At 44.1% G+C, this 16,751-nt stretch overlaps 1 protein-coding gene across 4 annotated transcripts in view; it reads right to left on the reverse strand.

The window, feature by feature from the left end:
- Nucleotides 1–1,927: 1,927 nt before the first annotated feature.
- Nucleotides 1,928–16,751, reverse strand: part of RCAN2 (regulator of calcineurin 2) — a 94,908-nt gene continuing 80,084 nt past the window's right edge. For all 4 annotated transcript variants that reach the window (XM_065630774.1, XM_065630776.1, XM_065630773.1 and 1 more), the window contains one exon: nt 1,928–9,675. In XM_065630774.1, the coding sequence (XP_065486846.1) occupies nt 9,515–9,675 (161 nt within the window). In that variant the 3' untranslated portion in view covers nt 1,928–9,514. The remainder of the gene's footprint in view (nt 9,676–16,751) is intronic.

Consider the following 16,751-nt stretch of genomic DNA (forward strand, 5'->3'; position numbering starts at 1 on the left):
CCTCTGGGGGAAGAACCTTTTCCTCATGTCCAACCTGACCCTCCCCTGGCACATCTTCCTGCCGTTCCCTCGGGTTCTGTCACTGGTCACCAGAGAGAAGAGCTCAGCCCTGCCCCTCCTGCTCCCCTCGTGAGGAAGCTGTGGCCGCCATGAGCTCTCCCCTCAGTCTCCTCCAGGATGAACAAACCCGGTGACTCCAGCCGCTTCTCATCTGGCTGCCCCTCCAAACCCTTCACCAACTTTCTGTCCCTCTTCTGGACACTCTCCTGTAGCTTTATATCTTTTTTTATGCTGTGGTCCCCAGAACTGCACACACTGCTCCAGGTGAGGCCGCCCCATTTTGATTCGGGTGTTTTTTCTACCTGCTTTTTTCTCCCCTCATTTTCTGAGGCTCTAAGGTTTCCATTTTTGTTTAGGCTGATAGTTACACTTGCCCGCACTGTGATTTTCAGCCGTGCCCTGGAACGAAGAGGGAAATCAGTTTATCCCTCCTCACGAGGACATCAGGAAAAGGCCTATGAACATGCTATTCATTAATCACTTTATAGCTGGTATTGCCTGACTTACATATCCTGGTGCACACAAGCATTACAATGTAAATAAAACATAAGTGGTGGGCTTGGGGTTTTTATGGTTTTTTTGTCAAGTGTCTTTGTGTTTTGTTTTTTTCCCCTTATCCTTACAGCATGAACCTGCTTTCTTGTTGATGACAACCTGCTGTAGGCTTCACATCTCCGATGTAGGTACGTTGTTGATAAGTAGGTAGGAAAGGGTTACATATAACCTGTGTACAGGCTCTAATCCAGGTAAATTCCAGCTCGCTCCGCTCCTTTTTGTGTAAAGTTACACCTTGGCTCGTGAACTCGAGATCACTGAGCTGGCCCGGCTGGTGCGGTGAGGGACTCGCTCAAGCCCGGGGCCGTGGCAAAGTCTGGTCATCGTATCTAAATTTTTTAAGCAGGAATGATACCTTCCTCCCCCTCCCGATGGCTCTAGGAATTATAGCAGGAGACAAGGGTCTTTTAATTATTTTCTTAATGTCCTTTTTTTCCCCTCCCCCCTTAACTACTATTGTTCTGTTAGAGATGAAACTGAGCCTCACACAAAACTGGAAATACATATTGTGGCTTTGATTAGTAAATGCTGTATGAATGTGGCTTTTGTACCCAGAGAACAGAAATAGACCACACTGTAGCACGAAGTTCATCGTCTGATTCCTGACAGTGACCGACACCAGAAGCTTTGGAGAATGGCCTAAAAAGAAAAAAAAAAAAAACAACATCATAAAATTGCACCTGTGTGCATGGAAATCTCTACTTGGGTGTCAGGGAAGGTTTAGATTGGATATTGGGAACCATTTCTTCATGGAAAAGGTTGTTGGGCATTGGAACAGGCTGCCCAGGGCAGTGGTGGAGTCACCATCCCTGGAGGGGTTTAAAAGACGCCGAGATGAGGTTCTTAGGGACATGGGTTAGAGGTGGTCTTGGCGGTGTTGGGTTGACACTTGGACTCAATGATCTTAAAGGTCTTTTCCAACCAAAACGATTCGATGATTCCTTAGTAATGTGCTGTCTCATAGAATCACAGAATCATTTCAGTTGGAAGAGACCCTCAGGATCATCGAGTCCAACCATAACCTAACTCTAGCACTAAAAGATGTTCCGAGGAACCTCGTCTAAACGCCTCATGCTAGTCGTTACTCTCATTAACTAGGAAAAAAAACCAACTACTTGAATTTTGGCCTCTTGTGACTCAGATCCAGAGGTCTGGGGAGCCGCAGGCTCCTGCAGTGGCTGGAATTAGTCACTAGAGGGTACAGGTGTATGTGGATTTAAGCCACTGGAAACGATAATATTTGTCTTGGATGTAAGAAATGGCTCAGCTGCTTAAAACCCTTACAAAATGAAAACAAATCACGGACAAGGAGTTTGCTAATTCCACCAAAATGTTTAATACCATAATAGATTCTCACTGAAGTACAGAGCTAATGTGAATATTTGTACAAAATATGTGGTTAAAAATAGTATTGATTTTATAGTATATACAGATATGTCACATCTGTGTCAGAAATGCAGACACTCGAATGAAAACATGAGAAATGTTTTTAAATCTACAACAACATACATGTAATATTTCTGCAGCTACCCACAGCAGGACAACTTGCCAAGTGGACACTGAAGGATCCGTCAGTCGTTACAGATGGTGTTTCATTCAGAAGTTTCTGAACAAGAACTCTGCTCTAAAATGGATTCAGAACATTTACCTTCGTTCACCGAATAGTGAGGAGAACACATCTGTGTGACAACTAGTGGAGACACAACTTTCTTGTACTGGCTAAATGATCAGTTACAATAATTCCTTAAAACAAGGCTGATTTTCTGGCGTATAATAACAGAGAAGTTTAATCCTTCTTGCTGGCTACTCTTACTGAGGTGGGTGAGGAAGCACCTGACTCGGGGACAGCAAACAGGCCCTTCTCTTAATCCAGCACTCAGTGATGCGGATTTAAACCCTGAAGTCTGTCCTAAGGTTCGGAATATCTTCATTTTTCATTAACTTTGAGGCTTCTGACACTTCACAGCTTTCCCAGCCTTACTCCAGCAAGAATCTCACTAACAAATGTCCCCAATCCTGAGCTCGGTAGCTCCTACATTGCTACACAATCCTGTATTAAAAAGATCCATGTGTAACTCTTGCTATAGACCCAGAAGATCTGTGTAGCGGCTGAACAAATTGACAAAAAGCAAATTAAGTTTATTTTTTAATGCTTTCTGAGCATCTCTGCACTGGAGGCATCCCGGGTTCTACCTCTAACTGGGCAAGCTCCCCCCCAAGCCAAAGCAAATACACTTGACGCTTCAAATAAACATTTGGGAAAGAGCTTTTACAACACTTCATCCTTTTTAAAAAAGAGCACAGCTTACATCAGAAAAAAATATCTCCTTTTTAAGAGGAGTCTAGAATATTTGAAAGCTGCTGTACTTGCCCAGAAGATATGCTAAAACAGGAAAAGCAGCATTGGGTGGTTTGGGATTTGTGTGTGTGTGTTTCTGTTTGTTTGGTTTGGTTTTAAATTTTATTTGTTTTACTTAGCATAACTATTTATCTGAGAGCATTGCACGAGGATGAGTATAAATAAGGGTCTGTCTGGGACTTTAATCCATACCTCGTTTTGCTTTTTTCTAAACCAGAACTAAATACAATTTCCTGGGCAGAGGGTAATCCAGGAAATGCAAAAGTATTTAATACCTGCTAGTATGTGAAAGAATCGCTAAATATTTAGTGCTAGAATGTTCACCACTAAACAATGAACAAAAATAAATTTAGTAAAGGTTCTGCAGAGGAGGCGATCTGAATGCTCTTTAACCAGGATATCCATAATAACCTATTTAAATCCCCTCTTCCATAGGAAACTTGTTCCAGCTCCGGGACAGGTGTTGCCTTCACTTCAGTGACCTGCCCCAGTAGGTCTGTCCGTACCACCAACCTGACTGCGGATCTCACCATTGGGCAGAAAAATTCAGACAGACTCAACCCCTGTGAGCTGCTGAAGCCATTTTAAGAAGTTGGACCCAACACCAGGGAGGTGGTAACTACAGACCCAACGGCACAGCTGGAGACTCTTCTGCACTTCCCAACACATCCTTCATAAATCACCTTTTCTCTTGCTTTGATTAACTCTTTGGGACAAAAAAAATGAAGCCGCACAGGAGCAGCAACAGCCGGACTGTTGGTGATGAACCAAAGAATCAGAGAATAGTTTGGGTTGGAAGGGACCTTCAAAGCTCATCCAGTGCCACCCCTGCCATGAGCAGGGACATCTTCACCTAGCTCAGGTTGCTCAGAGCCCCGTCCAGCCTGGCCTGGGATGTCTCCAGGGATGGGGCATCCACCACCTCTCTGGCCAACCTGGGACAGGCTCTCACTACCTTCATTGTAAAAAATTTCTTCCTCATGTTTAGCCTAAATTTTCCCTCTTTTAGTTTAAAACCATCACCCATTGTCCTATCATAACAGGCCCCGCTAAAAAGTCTGTCCCCATCTTTCTTACCAGCCGCTTTAAGCACAGAAATGACATGGAGAGCTTTGGCTGTAAGGAACCAAGGTCTGAGCCCCCGCTGCAGCCGGGAGAAACACTCTTTTAATTCCCATTATCCAGCATCGTGCAGGGTTCGGGTGCACATTACCACTTGCAGGCACAAATGCCCAGTATAAATAAATCTTGCCTATCTGTGTGTGCTGATTGAGCGTGTACCGAAGGCGTACACCTACAGTCACATCCTCAACCACAGACCGGTTTGAGATCCTCTGGGACACCCAGTTCTCCACCATGGATGGCTGGAGCCTCGAAGCTCATTTCCCAGGTGCTGTGTCTGGTGCTGAGAAGGAAGAGCCACAGTCAGCAGGTTGGTAACGCAAAACTTCAACTGGATCAGATGATGAACTTCACTGCACTTGGGAAAGCTCATTTGTTGCTCAACAGCAAAGATCAGCCCTCTGATAGTGCATTTTACCTCTGAAGTGCTCCCTAAGAAGATGATTTTTTTTACTCAAAACACAAATGTTAAGGCCTGTCTTTTCAAAAGGAATCAGTGAGCTCAGAGCTCACATTTCCAATGAGACTTCTTAAGCAGATCTAATTTTCAGAATCATGAACAATCACCCTTTGGGAAACTGAGTCTTTTATGCCAAGCACCCCGGAAAAAAAAATAAAAATCATTTTTCCAAATGCAGGTCTGAGTGATCAAATGCAAGAATTTCGTGAGGCAGTTACTCAGCAAACTCATCGCCTGGTTTCCAACCGTTTGCAAGATCTGGTACAAATTGACGCAAGTGACTACAGACAATTCCTTTCAATTTTTGTGATAATTAATGCTAATAGAAGTTTTTGCCCAGCCTGGACAGTAGCTGGATGCCATGTTCCTTATTCAAGAACTCATGCCCACTGTATTATTATTATTATTATTATTATTATTAAAAAAACACACAGAAAGAACCGCATCAGCTGTCGGGGATGTGCATTTGCTCACCACGGATTGTGCTACATGGGTTTTTGGGGGTTTTTTTTGCATGCACTCGGCCAAATCCACAGCAAACCAGTGCAAATTCACTCAACTCTGACACTGCAGCAGCTGAAAATGGAACTTGGCATATCCTGCCCATAAAAGCGCTACTTTCCCCCCTCCTTAATTTCTGTTAAAATAGAAAATGGTCTGTGTCACATATTGAAGCATTTTCAGGTCTACCAGTTAAGAGAGCACTGGCGTATACCTCACCAGGCAGTTTATTAATATAGTTTAACTCTTTAAATGTTGCTTTTCAAAATGCCAACGCAAGCAGAACACAAAAATATTGTTTGCCATATTCATTTTTTTTAACTAAGCTCTGAATTCTACAAGTGTAAGAGTGATCGATTAGCCAATAGCTTTTTAATACTCCTATAAAATACGACTAAATAGAATATTTCAAAAGTATGTACAATAGAATGGAAAGGCTACCGTAAGCTGTCACCGCTGCGATGGAGCCTTGTAGGAGGGTTCGCTCTGTACTAAGAACACTCTGTCTGTTTGCAGAAAGCTCTTCCACTGTTGCTGAAATGGGAGGGAGGAGGGGAAAAAAGACCAAAACGAAAACAACCCACCCTTCCCACCCAACTTAGGATATAATAAATGTTAATTTATCCCCGGGGCACATTTTTATAATATAAAGCGCTTTATAATAACTATGTCTGTAGTCTTGTTAAGGTTGAGGAAAGGATGTTCATGCCACGTTTTGTTGCTGAAAACAAAGCGTACTTGAGCGTGTACATTTATGCTAGGAAGGGGGCAGTTTGTACTACCTTGTCTTAATTACAAAAATCAAGGCCACAGAAAATCCTTTGTTCTTTTGATCCAAAAGAGCAGATTCCAAAATACCCTTTCTCCACACAATGTTGATATTTTCATGCCTCTAGCTGTACTTAGGAAGTAATTAAAATCTCGGTTCCTTATCTGAAGAGGTCAGAAAGGACAAGCAGGCAGCGGGCGACAGAAACAGCAACCGCGCTCTTCTCATTTCATCTTTAATTTCCAAGCAGCAGGAGCAAGGTGCTCTCAGCAGAGGGCCCCCGGGTATCGCTCGCAGGCTCCTGCTTTGGAAAGGAAATTAAAAGGACATCGTCTACATCACTGCGCGTCAGAAGCTGTAATGAAACGCAGAAACTTCATGCTTATTTACAGCATTACGACATGAGAGAATCTACTTCAGCGCCGCATGCTGAAAAGTGCGAGTCGGAGGGGCTGAGCTCACAAAAGAAAACTCCTGCTGAGGTAACAGGGGCTCTGTCTGGGAATTTTGGAATGGAAGAGGCCGGTTACTCCTCCAGATGGTCGGCATTTTTTGAAAGAAGCCTTTCTTCCCCGCCTGGCAAGAACCAGCCTTCAGAAAATACCAGCTTTTAAGAGTAACAAATGCTGTGACTTCCACAATAGGGACATCATTCCATAACACCTGAAACGTTTTTCTGTGATGACCATATTTTATCACAGCTACAACAGGTTTCTCTGAGTTTTCAAGTTTGTAGTTGCGTTTCTATTTCTGTGCTTTAACTAATGACCTACGCTGGGTAGTACTACCTAGTTTTATAAAGACAAAGAGGAGTCATTGAATGGGGCCTGGTTTTAAATCTGTCTGAAAACACACTTTGAGGACAGAACATTTAAGATCCGACGCTTTCATTTGCGGTATAGTTTTACAACTGAGGCCAAAGCCCATACTTCAGAACCAAGTCTGTCCAAAGTTTGAGTACACAGATACACGGACTAGATTTGGCCTCTAACACTTGCTTGTAAAAAAATCCAGGGTATCAACTTTTAATTGGAGATGATCTCCGATTGCTTACATCAGTTGAGGTTATGGCCAGGAATTTCTTTCATACAGCACATATCGGCAAAAAATCTTACATGTTTAAATTACTTGCCCTATTTATACTGGTCGGAACCCCACGGACCTTGTCGTCCTCTATGTTCTCAAAAAAGACAGTGGTGTTACTCCTGAAATATTGTAGAATCATAGAATCATTTCGGTTGGAAGAGACCCTTAAGATCATCGAGCCCAACCATGGACCATTTTTTATAGGTGGCCTGCGATGGTGTTTTCAACAGGAATGTCAGGTTACAGTCCTAGGGCAGTGAGTGACTATTTAAATCAATACCAAATGCATCACTGAAAAAATAATTGAAGTGAAACCTCCAAGGAGTTACTTTAAGACAACTTTACACAGATATCATGAGGATACTAAAGCCCCATGTTTTTGTTCAGTCTCTGCAGTATTTAATGTGCTTCTATTAGTGTAACACACGCACAATGACGTCCGTAATGCCGTAACAATTATACATTATAGATACGCACTAAGTAAAGCACTACATCTCAGCGGGAATACTGGGGGGCTGGAGTGGTCAGAGGATGAGCTATGCGAGAACGGCAGGTCCTCACTCTCAGAACATCCTCACCGTGCAGATTAAGGATGGTATCTCCTGTTTTCACCGACAGCAACGTCATTTTCTTCCTGGAAGTGCTGCAGAGCCAACGCCCCGGCAAGGGGGACCTGACGCTGCTGGAGCTGCTAATGAAGGGTGGAAAGGAACCCTCGCTCAGAAACCAGATCACAGAGTCACAGAGTGGCTGGGGTTGGAAGTGACCTCTGGAGATCACCCAGTCCAACCCACCTGCTAAAGCAGGTTCACCAGAGCAGATCACACGGGAATGTGTCCAGGTGGGTTTGAATGTCTCCAGAGAAGGAGACTCCACAACCTCTCTGGGCAGCCTGTTCCAGTGCTGTCAGCCTCAAAGTAAAGAAGTTTCTCCTCAAGGTAAAGAAATTTCTCCTTATTTCAGGCTTTATGACAAAAACCTTGATTACGGAACCTAAGTTGACTTTTCAGATCCTATTATGAGCTTCCAAGCTCATATTACTTATTTTAACCTGTGAAGGATTTTAAACTGTGGAATCTCACTGTACCATTTCATAGTCACTTTTTGGGAGTACAGCTGCAGCTAATTAGCTTAAAAATCCCACCCTGCCTAACACATATGCTCAGCTTTCTGCAGTATTAATTTCAGTGGAACTACTCATGTGCATAAATTAAGCGCATGCTTAAATATATGCAAAATCTGAGCTCAGGCGTCTAGAAAATACGTTCTCAAAATGACAAGTACGCATAAAAAAAATCATCATGGAAGGTCTGCCAGACAGGGAGTGCAATGTCTGTCTGCTGTTGGCCACGATGAAAACACAGAACAGTTTTTGTAACCCAGTATACATTGCAAGTGAAAGAAACATGCAGGACAGAGTGAAAAAAAGGGGGTTCAATTGCATGCAGTCTAATTTCAAGTGTGTAATTATGGTCCTGTTTTCTTTGGCCTAAAAAAAAGAAAAGAAAAAAATAACAAGAGAACACCAGCTAACCTCTCCTTACCTCCACAAAGCCAAACTGCATACAGCTCAAAAAGGGCTTTAAAGCACAGGAAGTGGGGAGGGAAAAAGTCTGAATATGAGGGATGTATAAGGAATTACTAACAGTTTCAGGGCTACTCAACACACCACCAGGGAAGCATTCAGCCTGCGGTGTTCCCACAACTTACAGCTATGCCAGAGAGCAACGAATCCCACCTTAAACGAGCAGTGACTGAGCTTCTCTTTCTTCCTCAAACTCAGGGAGAAGCACCACTCACACCTTGACGATAAAACAAAGATAAAATGACAATTTCTATTGCTCCTCAGGCTCCATCCTCCTTAGACAGAAGGGCTGAAAAACACCAGACCCTCCAGCAAGCTGCTGCCTCTCCCTCCAGCTCACGTCCGTGCCACCAGTAAGGACCAGTGCACTCTACAGCTGTTGGTGGAAGGAGGTGTTTTTCTGCTGTCTCTAAAAATATTGCAAAGACAGTGTTCCTTAAAGAAAATCCCAGGGGGATGAAAAGGCCACCAAGCTGCTAGTAGATTAAAAATAACACATATGCAACACCCTTTAAAAAAAAATAAAATAAAGACTAAGTTCTGCTGGAGAACTGAGGAGGGGAGAGGAGCAGGCTGCTTGATGAAGGGCACTAACAAGTATTCCAGGAGTTTGAATATCAAGCCTGATATTGCCCTAATTGCCCACCCTGAACGATCTCTCTGCTAGTGGTGTTTCAGCAAGCAAATTATAGCTGTGAATAAATCCTCAGACTGAAAGCCTCCCTTGTTTCTTCAGCCTTGTTTTGTCCTTTCCAGAAAAAATCTATTAGTTGGTGTGTGATATGGTTACATATGCAAAGATCTTCTTTTTTTTTTTCCTAGCCCTTTTATTACATAGGCTTGATTACTGTGAAGGGATTTCAATGAGTTTAATGTCCTGGTACTCAAAAGGCGATGGATGTCTTGAAACAAAACAAAGCAAACAAAAAAAACCCCAAAACAAAACAAAACAAAAAAAACCCAAAACAAAACAAGAGCTGTGCTGGAGGAGAGAAGTGCTGCTTCTGCTGGAGAGGCTCAGTGAGATACAGGAGGTGGCAGACCAGGGCGCCGAGTTTGAATGATTTTTGGCTTTGGAGAATTCTTTGGGTCCTCGTCTTCTTCCATGTCGCTGTCGCAGACGTGCACTACCACACTGGGAGTGGACTCTGTTCCTGCATGCAGCTCGTATTTCTCTCCTGGAAGCAGAAAAAAATAGTTAGATCAAAGGATGACTGTGAGTAACAGCACAGGCCGTGGCACGCTGGGACTGCAGGATACTCCTGCACCTGGGTCACAGAATCACAGAGTGGTTGGGGTTGGAAGGGACCTCTGGAGATCATCCAGTCCAACCCACCTGCTACAGCAGGTTCACCAGAGCAGATCACACAGGAATGTGTCCAGGTGGGTTTGAATGTCTCCAGAGAAGGAGACTCCACAGCCTCTCTGGGCAGCCTGGTCCAGGGCTCTGGCACCTCAAAGGAAAGAAGTTTCTCCTCATGTTCAGATGGAACCTCCTGTGCTTCAGTCTGTGCCCGTTGCCCCTCATCCTGTTGTTGGGCACCACTGAACAGAGTCTGGTCCATCCTCTTGACACCCACCCTGGAGATATTTATAAACATTGATGAGATCCCCTCTCAGCTTCTCTTCTCCAGGCTGAACAGCCCCAGCTCTCTCAGTCTCTCCTCATCAGAAAGATGCTCCAGACCCCTCATCATCTTCATAGCCCACTGCTGGACTCCCTCCAGCAATTCCTTGTCCTTCTTAAACTGGGGAGCCCAGAACTGGACACACAACTCCAGATGCGGCCTCACCAGGGCAGAGTAGATGGGGAGGAACAACCTCCCTCCACCTGCTGGTCACACTTTTCCTAATGCACCCCAGGTACCATTGGCCTTCTTGGCCATGAGGGCACATTGTTGACTCATGGTCAACCATGATGACTGTGTGCTGCTCCTAAATATAGGTGAGCAGAAGCATGGCGAGGTGTATCAGCTGTCAATGGATTCTGGGGATCCTGCCCTAGGGGACAGCGATCATCGCTCTGTAAAGCGTAATAAAAATACACTGGTGTCTACAATGGTGTTTTGCACCAATATTAGTGGCCAGCAGAACCAAAAAAATAAACAAAAGTGTATGAAGAGGACAGTTGACACAGAACACAGAAGCTCATGATTAAGAAGAGGGACTGGAATCCAACCTATCAAACATTTGGTCTGAAGTCATATCACCAGTGTTGGCCTGGGGCTATTCTTGTTTGTTTTCTTTCAGTCTAGCACCACTCCAGCCCCATTTGAAGTCCACTAGATTCTGCAACTTGTCATCTCCAGACAGGCATCAACACTTGGTCCACCTGCTCCAGAAATAAAAAAATAACATATATCTGCTCCAGAGGGATTCTGAGATTCAAAGGTCTTTATCTGGGGCTGTAACAAATTCTGCCTCTCCTGATGAGATTAGAGTACAGTCTATAAATGCTCACTAGCAGGTTAAACTCTTAAACAGTACATTCGATTTTATAACTATGTGCAGCCCTTATTTAATTCTCCACCTAGTTCTCCTGCAAAGGTGATGAACATGGCTTAGGCGGTTCCCTGCGAGAGTCCACAAGCAAACAAAGGAAAATCACGACCAGGCATAGGACTTTCAGCCCTGCATTCGATCTGTTGGCACTGCCTGTGTTATGTATTTGTACGCAGGATGTAAGTAGGTATTGGACATTAAATTACAAGGAATTAATTTAAGACTGTCACGAGAAAAATTCCCAACAGTGACATTTCTGACAGGATGACTTGGTCTTTCAGAAGTGACAAACACCCATCAGCAGCACTAGAAACCAGAAACCGTTCCAGAAAATGCAGAATCACAGAACCATAGACTAGTTTGGGTTGGAAGGGACCTCCAAAGCTCATCCAGTCCAACCCCTGCCATGAGCAGGGACATCTGCACCAGCTCAGGTTGCTCAGAGCCCCGTCCAGCCTGGCCTGGGATGTCTCTGGGGATGGGGCATCCACCACCTCTCTGGCCAACCTGGGCCAGTGTTTCACCACCCTCAGTGTAAAAAATTTCTTCCCAATGTCTAACCTGAATCTCCCTTCCTTTAGTTTAAAACCATCACCCCTTGTCCTATCGTAACAGGCCCTGCTAAAAAGTGTGTCCTCGTCTTTCTTATTGGCTTCTTTTAAGCACAGAAAAGCCCACAATAAGGTCTGCTGCCCTCCATTGGACTATTTGTCATCACTCTCAGCTCCAAGACCCACCAGCTGCAGTTAAAACAGGCTTACAGTGACCATAAGCACACCCAATAGCTTGGACTTTTTGTCGCAAGATTGCACCAGAACCACTACATATTGCCTGTAAAATGATCTGAGATGAGGAAGGTGAGGTCCCGATATATCTAGCTGACCTGTATTTGTGGTACGGCAGCTCCTAAATGGCTGTTGTACGATGAAAGCACCATGGCCATCCCTACATCAAGGCACCTGGAACTTTCTCATGCTACTAATTTGAATTTTTTTTTATTGCCAAGTCTGTGGCAGAGTAATTCACGTGAGGAAGAGGTTGCAGGCTTGGCCCTGCATTAGCACACACAGTTCTGGGACTGTCATCACGTGCTATTTGTGCTGACAAATTCTTGGTCCAAATAAGAGTAGGGTGGCTTGGGACCAGAGGACATGCTGCATTTTTGCCTAAAAAAATAGGAAGCAACTAGTGAATAATAGCTATAAGTCAGGCATCTTGCTGTGAGAAATATTTTACTGCTGCGATACCATTAGTGTTGACATTTAACTGCTCTATTTTTGGCAACCTTTCCTCTGAATCCAAAATGAGCAAAGCACTACAGGTCTTGCTGATAGGCTAAAATACATACATACATATATATATATACACACACAAAAAAAGAGAAATAGCTCGGTTGTGCTGCATTGAGAAATTATATGGTTTTTCTTTGCCTATTTTCCCTGCAGGCTCCAGCTAATTTCTCAGCTCTGGGCTGACGTCAATGCTGCCAACCAGCACCGACAGCGACATCGGTCACTGTCGGTGACAAGCAGCTCGCACAGCCCGGCCCTTTCCCATTACACCAGCAACACAAAATAAATCAGATTCACTGCCCTCTTAAAAGGTAATAATCCCAGTTCAAATGCCACGTTCTTTTACTGTTCAAACCCTTCCCACAAGGGCTCTTTCTGCCGAAAAAAAAAAGAGCAGTGGAAATAAGCAGAGACACAAGGAAATATATTCAGATGCCTCTGGCACAAGTAACTGCAACAGCAGTTAATGTCACTTTGCAAATCAAAATGTGATGCACTCGTAAATTAGGTTTTTAAGGCATACAGTTATTTGTGAGAGTAAATGAGCTGCAGACTCAGTTCTGTACTCACAATTATTCATGCCTACAGAACCGTGGCTCAAACTGCAGAAAACATTTTACAGCTGAGCTAGGAACAGGACAACAGTAACTATGGAGCTTTTATACAGCTGGATCTCGTTCCTAAATGTAAACGTTGCTTGCGGAAAAATACTAAGGTAATAAGTACAAAATGAAGAAAACAATAGATACAGCCAGGTTACTCCTCCCCTTCTGCTTTTTTCTATGATTTTTTCTTTTGTCTTGAACAACACTTGCAGCATTAAAAAAAGCTAAATCTGCAGCAGCTGAGCTAGTGGAGGAATGGCTGAATCACTGCAATCAAGTTATGCTGACATGGTTGTCCTAAGCCAAGGGTAGCGAGTTAGCGTAGTTACCAACTTCTGTAGTTAATATTGCTCATTTGTCCAGTTACCTCATTCAGCCGCCTCTGATGCTGCGTCTACAACTGTCTACAAGTGCCTGAAAGGAGGTTGTAGCGAGGAGGGGGTTGGTCTCTTCTCCCAAGTAGCAAGTGACAGGATGAGAGGAAGTGGCCTCAAGTTGCACCAGGGGAGGTTTAGATTGGATATTGGGAAAAAATCCTTCACGGAAAGGGCTGTCGGGCATTGGAACAGGCTGCCCAGGGCAGTGGTGGAGTCACCATCCCTGGAGGGTTTAAAAGATGTGTAGACGAGGTTCTTAGGGACATGGTTTAGTGCCAGAGTTAGGTTATGGCTGGACTTGATGATCCTGAGGGTCTCTTCCAACTGAAATCATTCTATGATTCTGTCGTTTGCATTCTCAGGCCGTACATCTCCCACCACTCCTGCTTCTCCTGCTTCCCTGGAGAAATTGTACAGGTGAAGCCAAAGGATTCTTTGGGAGAGGTGTCATTCTGCTCCGGCAGCCTTTGAGTTATCGCTGTCCCTTAATAATAAGTTGTTTAAATATTCATGTAAGCTCAAATAACAATGGAAACTCACATAAACTTGCTCAGAAAAATAGCACAAAATTTATCAAATATGCTCTAGCATCTAAACTCTGCCTTCAGGGTATAATGCAGGGAAGAATTAAGCTCTGGTACCTCCGCCATATAGATTTGTCAGAAAATGTTCCTACCTTTTGTGACCACATCACCCACAAGCAAACCCACAGCCTCAGGTGACGCAAGAAAGATGACCACGAGAACAGCGCAAAAGCAACTTGCAATATTTCAGCATTAAAAATAATGGCATGTGATTTTCTATGCGTTTGTGTCTCAGTGCTATGACCTTTCATTGATGGTGCATCTCTTGTCTAATGAGGCTCTTTTGTCCAGCAAAGAGCATGTTCGTACACTTAATTAATAATGAAGAAATAGTAATGATACCGTGCAGCTCCCTCATCCCTGACTCTGACTCATGATCAAAGGTTAATGGGTTCAGAGCTGTCCGTTCCATGTCAAACGTGCCATTAGCATCACAAAAATACCTTCCGATGATAGTCACTTCATCCAAGTGCTTTACAAATAATACGGTGCAAATAACGGTTGGATGTTTGTGTTGGAGGAGATGCAACAACCCACCCCATATGATACCCCTGCTGTGCGGATCTGCTATACGTGAGAAGGAAGAGTTGCTCTCCTGAAGCCCGTTACTGACGCTGCAGGAATCTCAGAATATAAAACTGAGGCGCTTCGAAACATAACATCTCAACACAGATTGAATCACAGAATGTCCTGAGTTGGAAGGGACCCACAAGGATCATCGAGTCCAACTCCTGTCCCTTGACTCAACAGCTCCCCTGATCTCTAATCATTCGTAGACCCAGCAGCCACTGCAGGGTCTCCTTTGTGTCCCAAGAGGTAGCATGGGGGACCTAAAAGCCATCGTGTGCAACACTTCAGAATGGTGCTTTCATAATGTGAAAAATAAATTTTACACGGCCTGGAGTGTAGCCTGAGGGCACTTAGGAGGTGCAAAGCCTGCTGGAATGGTGATGAGGGACTGTGATATGTAGAGAGAAACAAAATGGGTGCAAACTTGTCTATATGGGCTACTGGAGATGGTGCTCAGCCTGCACTGGTTTTCAAATGGCGTCTGGAATTGTGGAGGTGAGTGATATGTGACACAGGGCAAAATCCCACCGGGAGCACACGGAGCAGGTAAGTGCTTGGGACCTTGACCTATATTGTGTGTTATTGTATGGTGCAGATCTCACCAATGGAGCCATCATCTGTGAATTGTAGCCTTGGGAGAAGGGCAATTTGTCCGGGCAAACAGAGCAGGCAGAGGTTGAGGCTGGCGAGGGGAAGCCAGGGTGGCACCTGGGATCCTGGGGAAAGGCCCTGTGGAGTGCAGAGTTAGTGAGGGAGCACAGGGCAGCCTGTTGCGAAGAAACTGGGGGGACAGGTTTGAAAGAGGCAATGGGGGAAGGAGGGAAGAAATATGCAGGTTGGGGAGTGGATCAAATCATAGAACCATTTCAATTAGAAGAGACCCTCAAGATCATCGAGTCCAACCATCACCTAACTCTGGCACTAAACCATGTCCCTAAAATTCTCATCTACACATCTTTTACACCCCTCCAGGGATGGCGACTCCACCACTGCCCTGGGCAGCCTGTTCCAATGCCTGATAACCCTTTCCAGGAAGAATTTTTTCCTAATATCCAATTTGAACCTCCCCTGGCACAACTTGAGGCCATTTCCTCTCATCCTATCACTTGTAACTTGGGAGAAGAGGCCAATCCCCTCCATGCTACAACCGCCTTCCAGGTAGTTTGTAGACAGCAAGGAGGTCTCCCCTAACAGTCCCAGTTCCCTCCGTCTTTGTATCTTCATCAGTATTTTAAACTACTGGAAGTTCTCTTGATGGTGGAAGTGTTTTTCATCAAAGAGATTAATGATCACACTTCTTTATTTGCAATATATTGAAAAAATTGTAGGCTGGTGGTTAGAATCAGGCACAGTCACAGTTGCTGGCTCTGACTGGTCTATGACATTCTGTTCATGCCTCATTTAAAGCTCAATTTCTGCATCAGCAGAAAGTGAGAATATTCATCAATCAACCAGAAACTTAATTAAATATGCCATGATCTTCCCTGAGCAGCAAATGTACCCTCTCCGATCTCAATTTATTGTCGAAGGACCAAAAGCCAGCTTCCTTTTGTGCACAGCAAAAAGAAACCATTCCCGTTAGTTCTCTGATGCCAGACAGTCCCTGCTGCAACCACGAGACTGAAAAAAAACCAACCAACAAAAACCCAAATCAAAACCCTAAGAAACCCCCACAACCAAACCAAAACCAAAACTGTCCCAAAACTAAGCTTGGGACAAGACAGCAGATCTGTTAACTAGCTCCCAGCCTGTTCATTTTACTCCGGAACGAATCTTCCAGCCTTTGCGCCAATGTTAAGTCTCTAATTTTGTGGCTACAATGATGACGGCAGCGTACAGTGAAAGGAGATGACCCATATTCATGGAATGGGACGGTGCCGTGGGGCTGCGTCCAAGTGGTGTCTGACATTCCCAGCGAAGCAGGTCAGGAAAGCTCACCCTGTACTGAGGACATACAAATAAACTGTTCACTATTTACACGCTCAAATGCGTTTTGCTGGTCCTCAGATATTAATCATACCATATCAGTGTATTTTATACAGCAAAGATTCCTCTCAAGACAGAGAAGTCAGGCTCCAACATTCAGTGTTCTGCAAACGACTGTGCCAGTGGGTATTTTTTAAAAGCTGATAAGCCATAGTTAAATTTTTTATTGTATTTTTTGAAAAAAAAAAATTAACTTAGCTGAGGCTAACGGTGTTATTTGACGTACAGCAGCATGATGTACTAATGTGATACAGAGAAATGAGTTTGGGTGGGATATGTTTTTCAATGAAATTCTAAACATAGCAAACGCACAACTGAGAACGGCGACGCTATTTTAA

This window comes from Caloenas nicobarica, chromosome 3, assembly GCF_036013445.1.
Source record: "Caloenas nicobarica isolate bCalNic1 chromosome 3, bCalNic1.hap1, whole genome shotgun sequence".
NCBI lineage: Eukaryota > Metazoa > Chordata > Aves > Columbiformes > Columbidae > Caloenas > Caloenas nicobarica.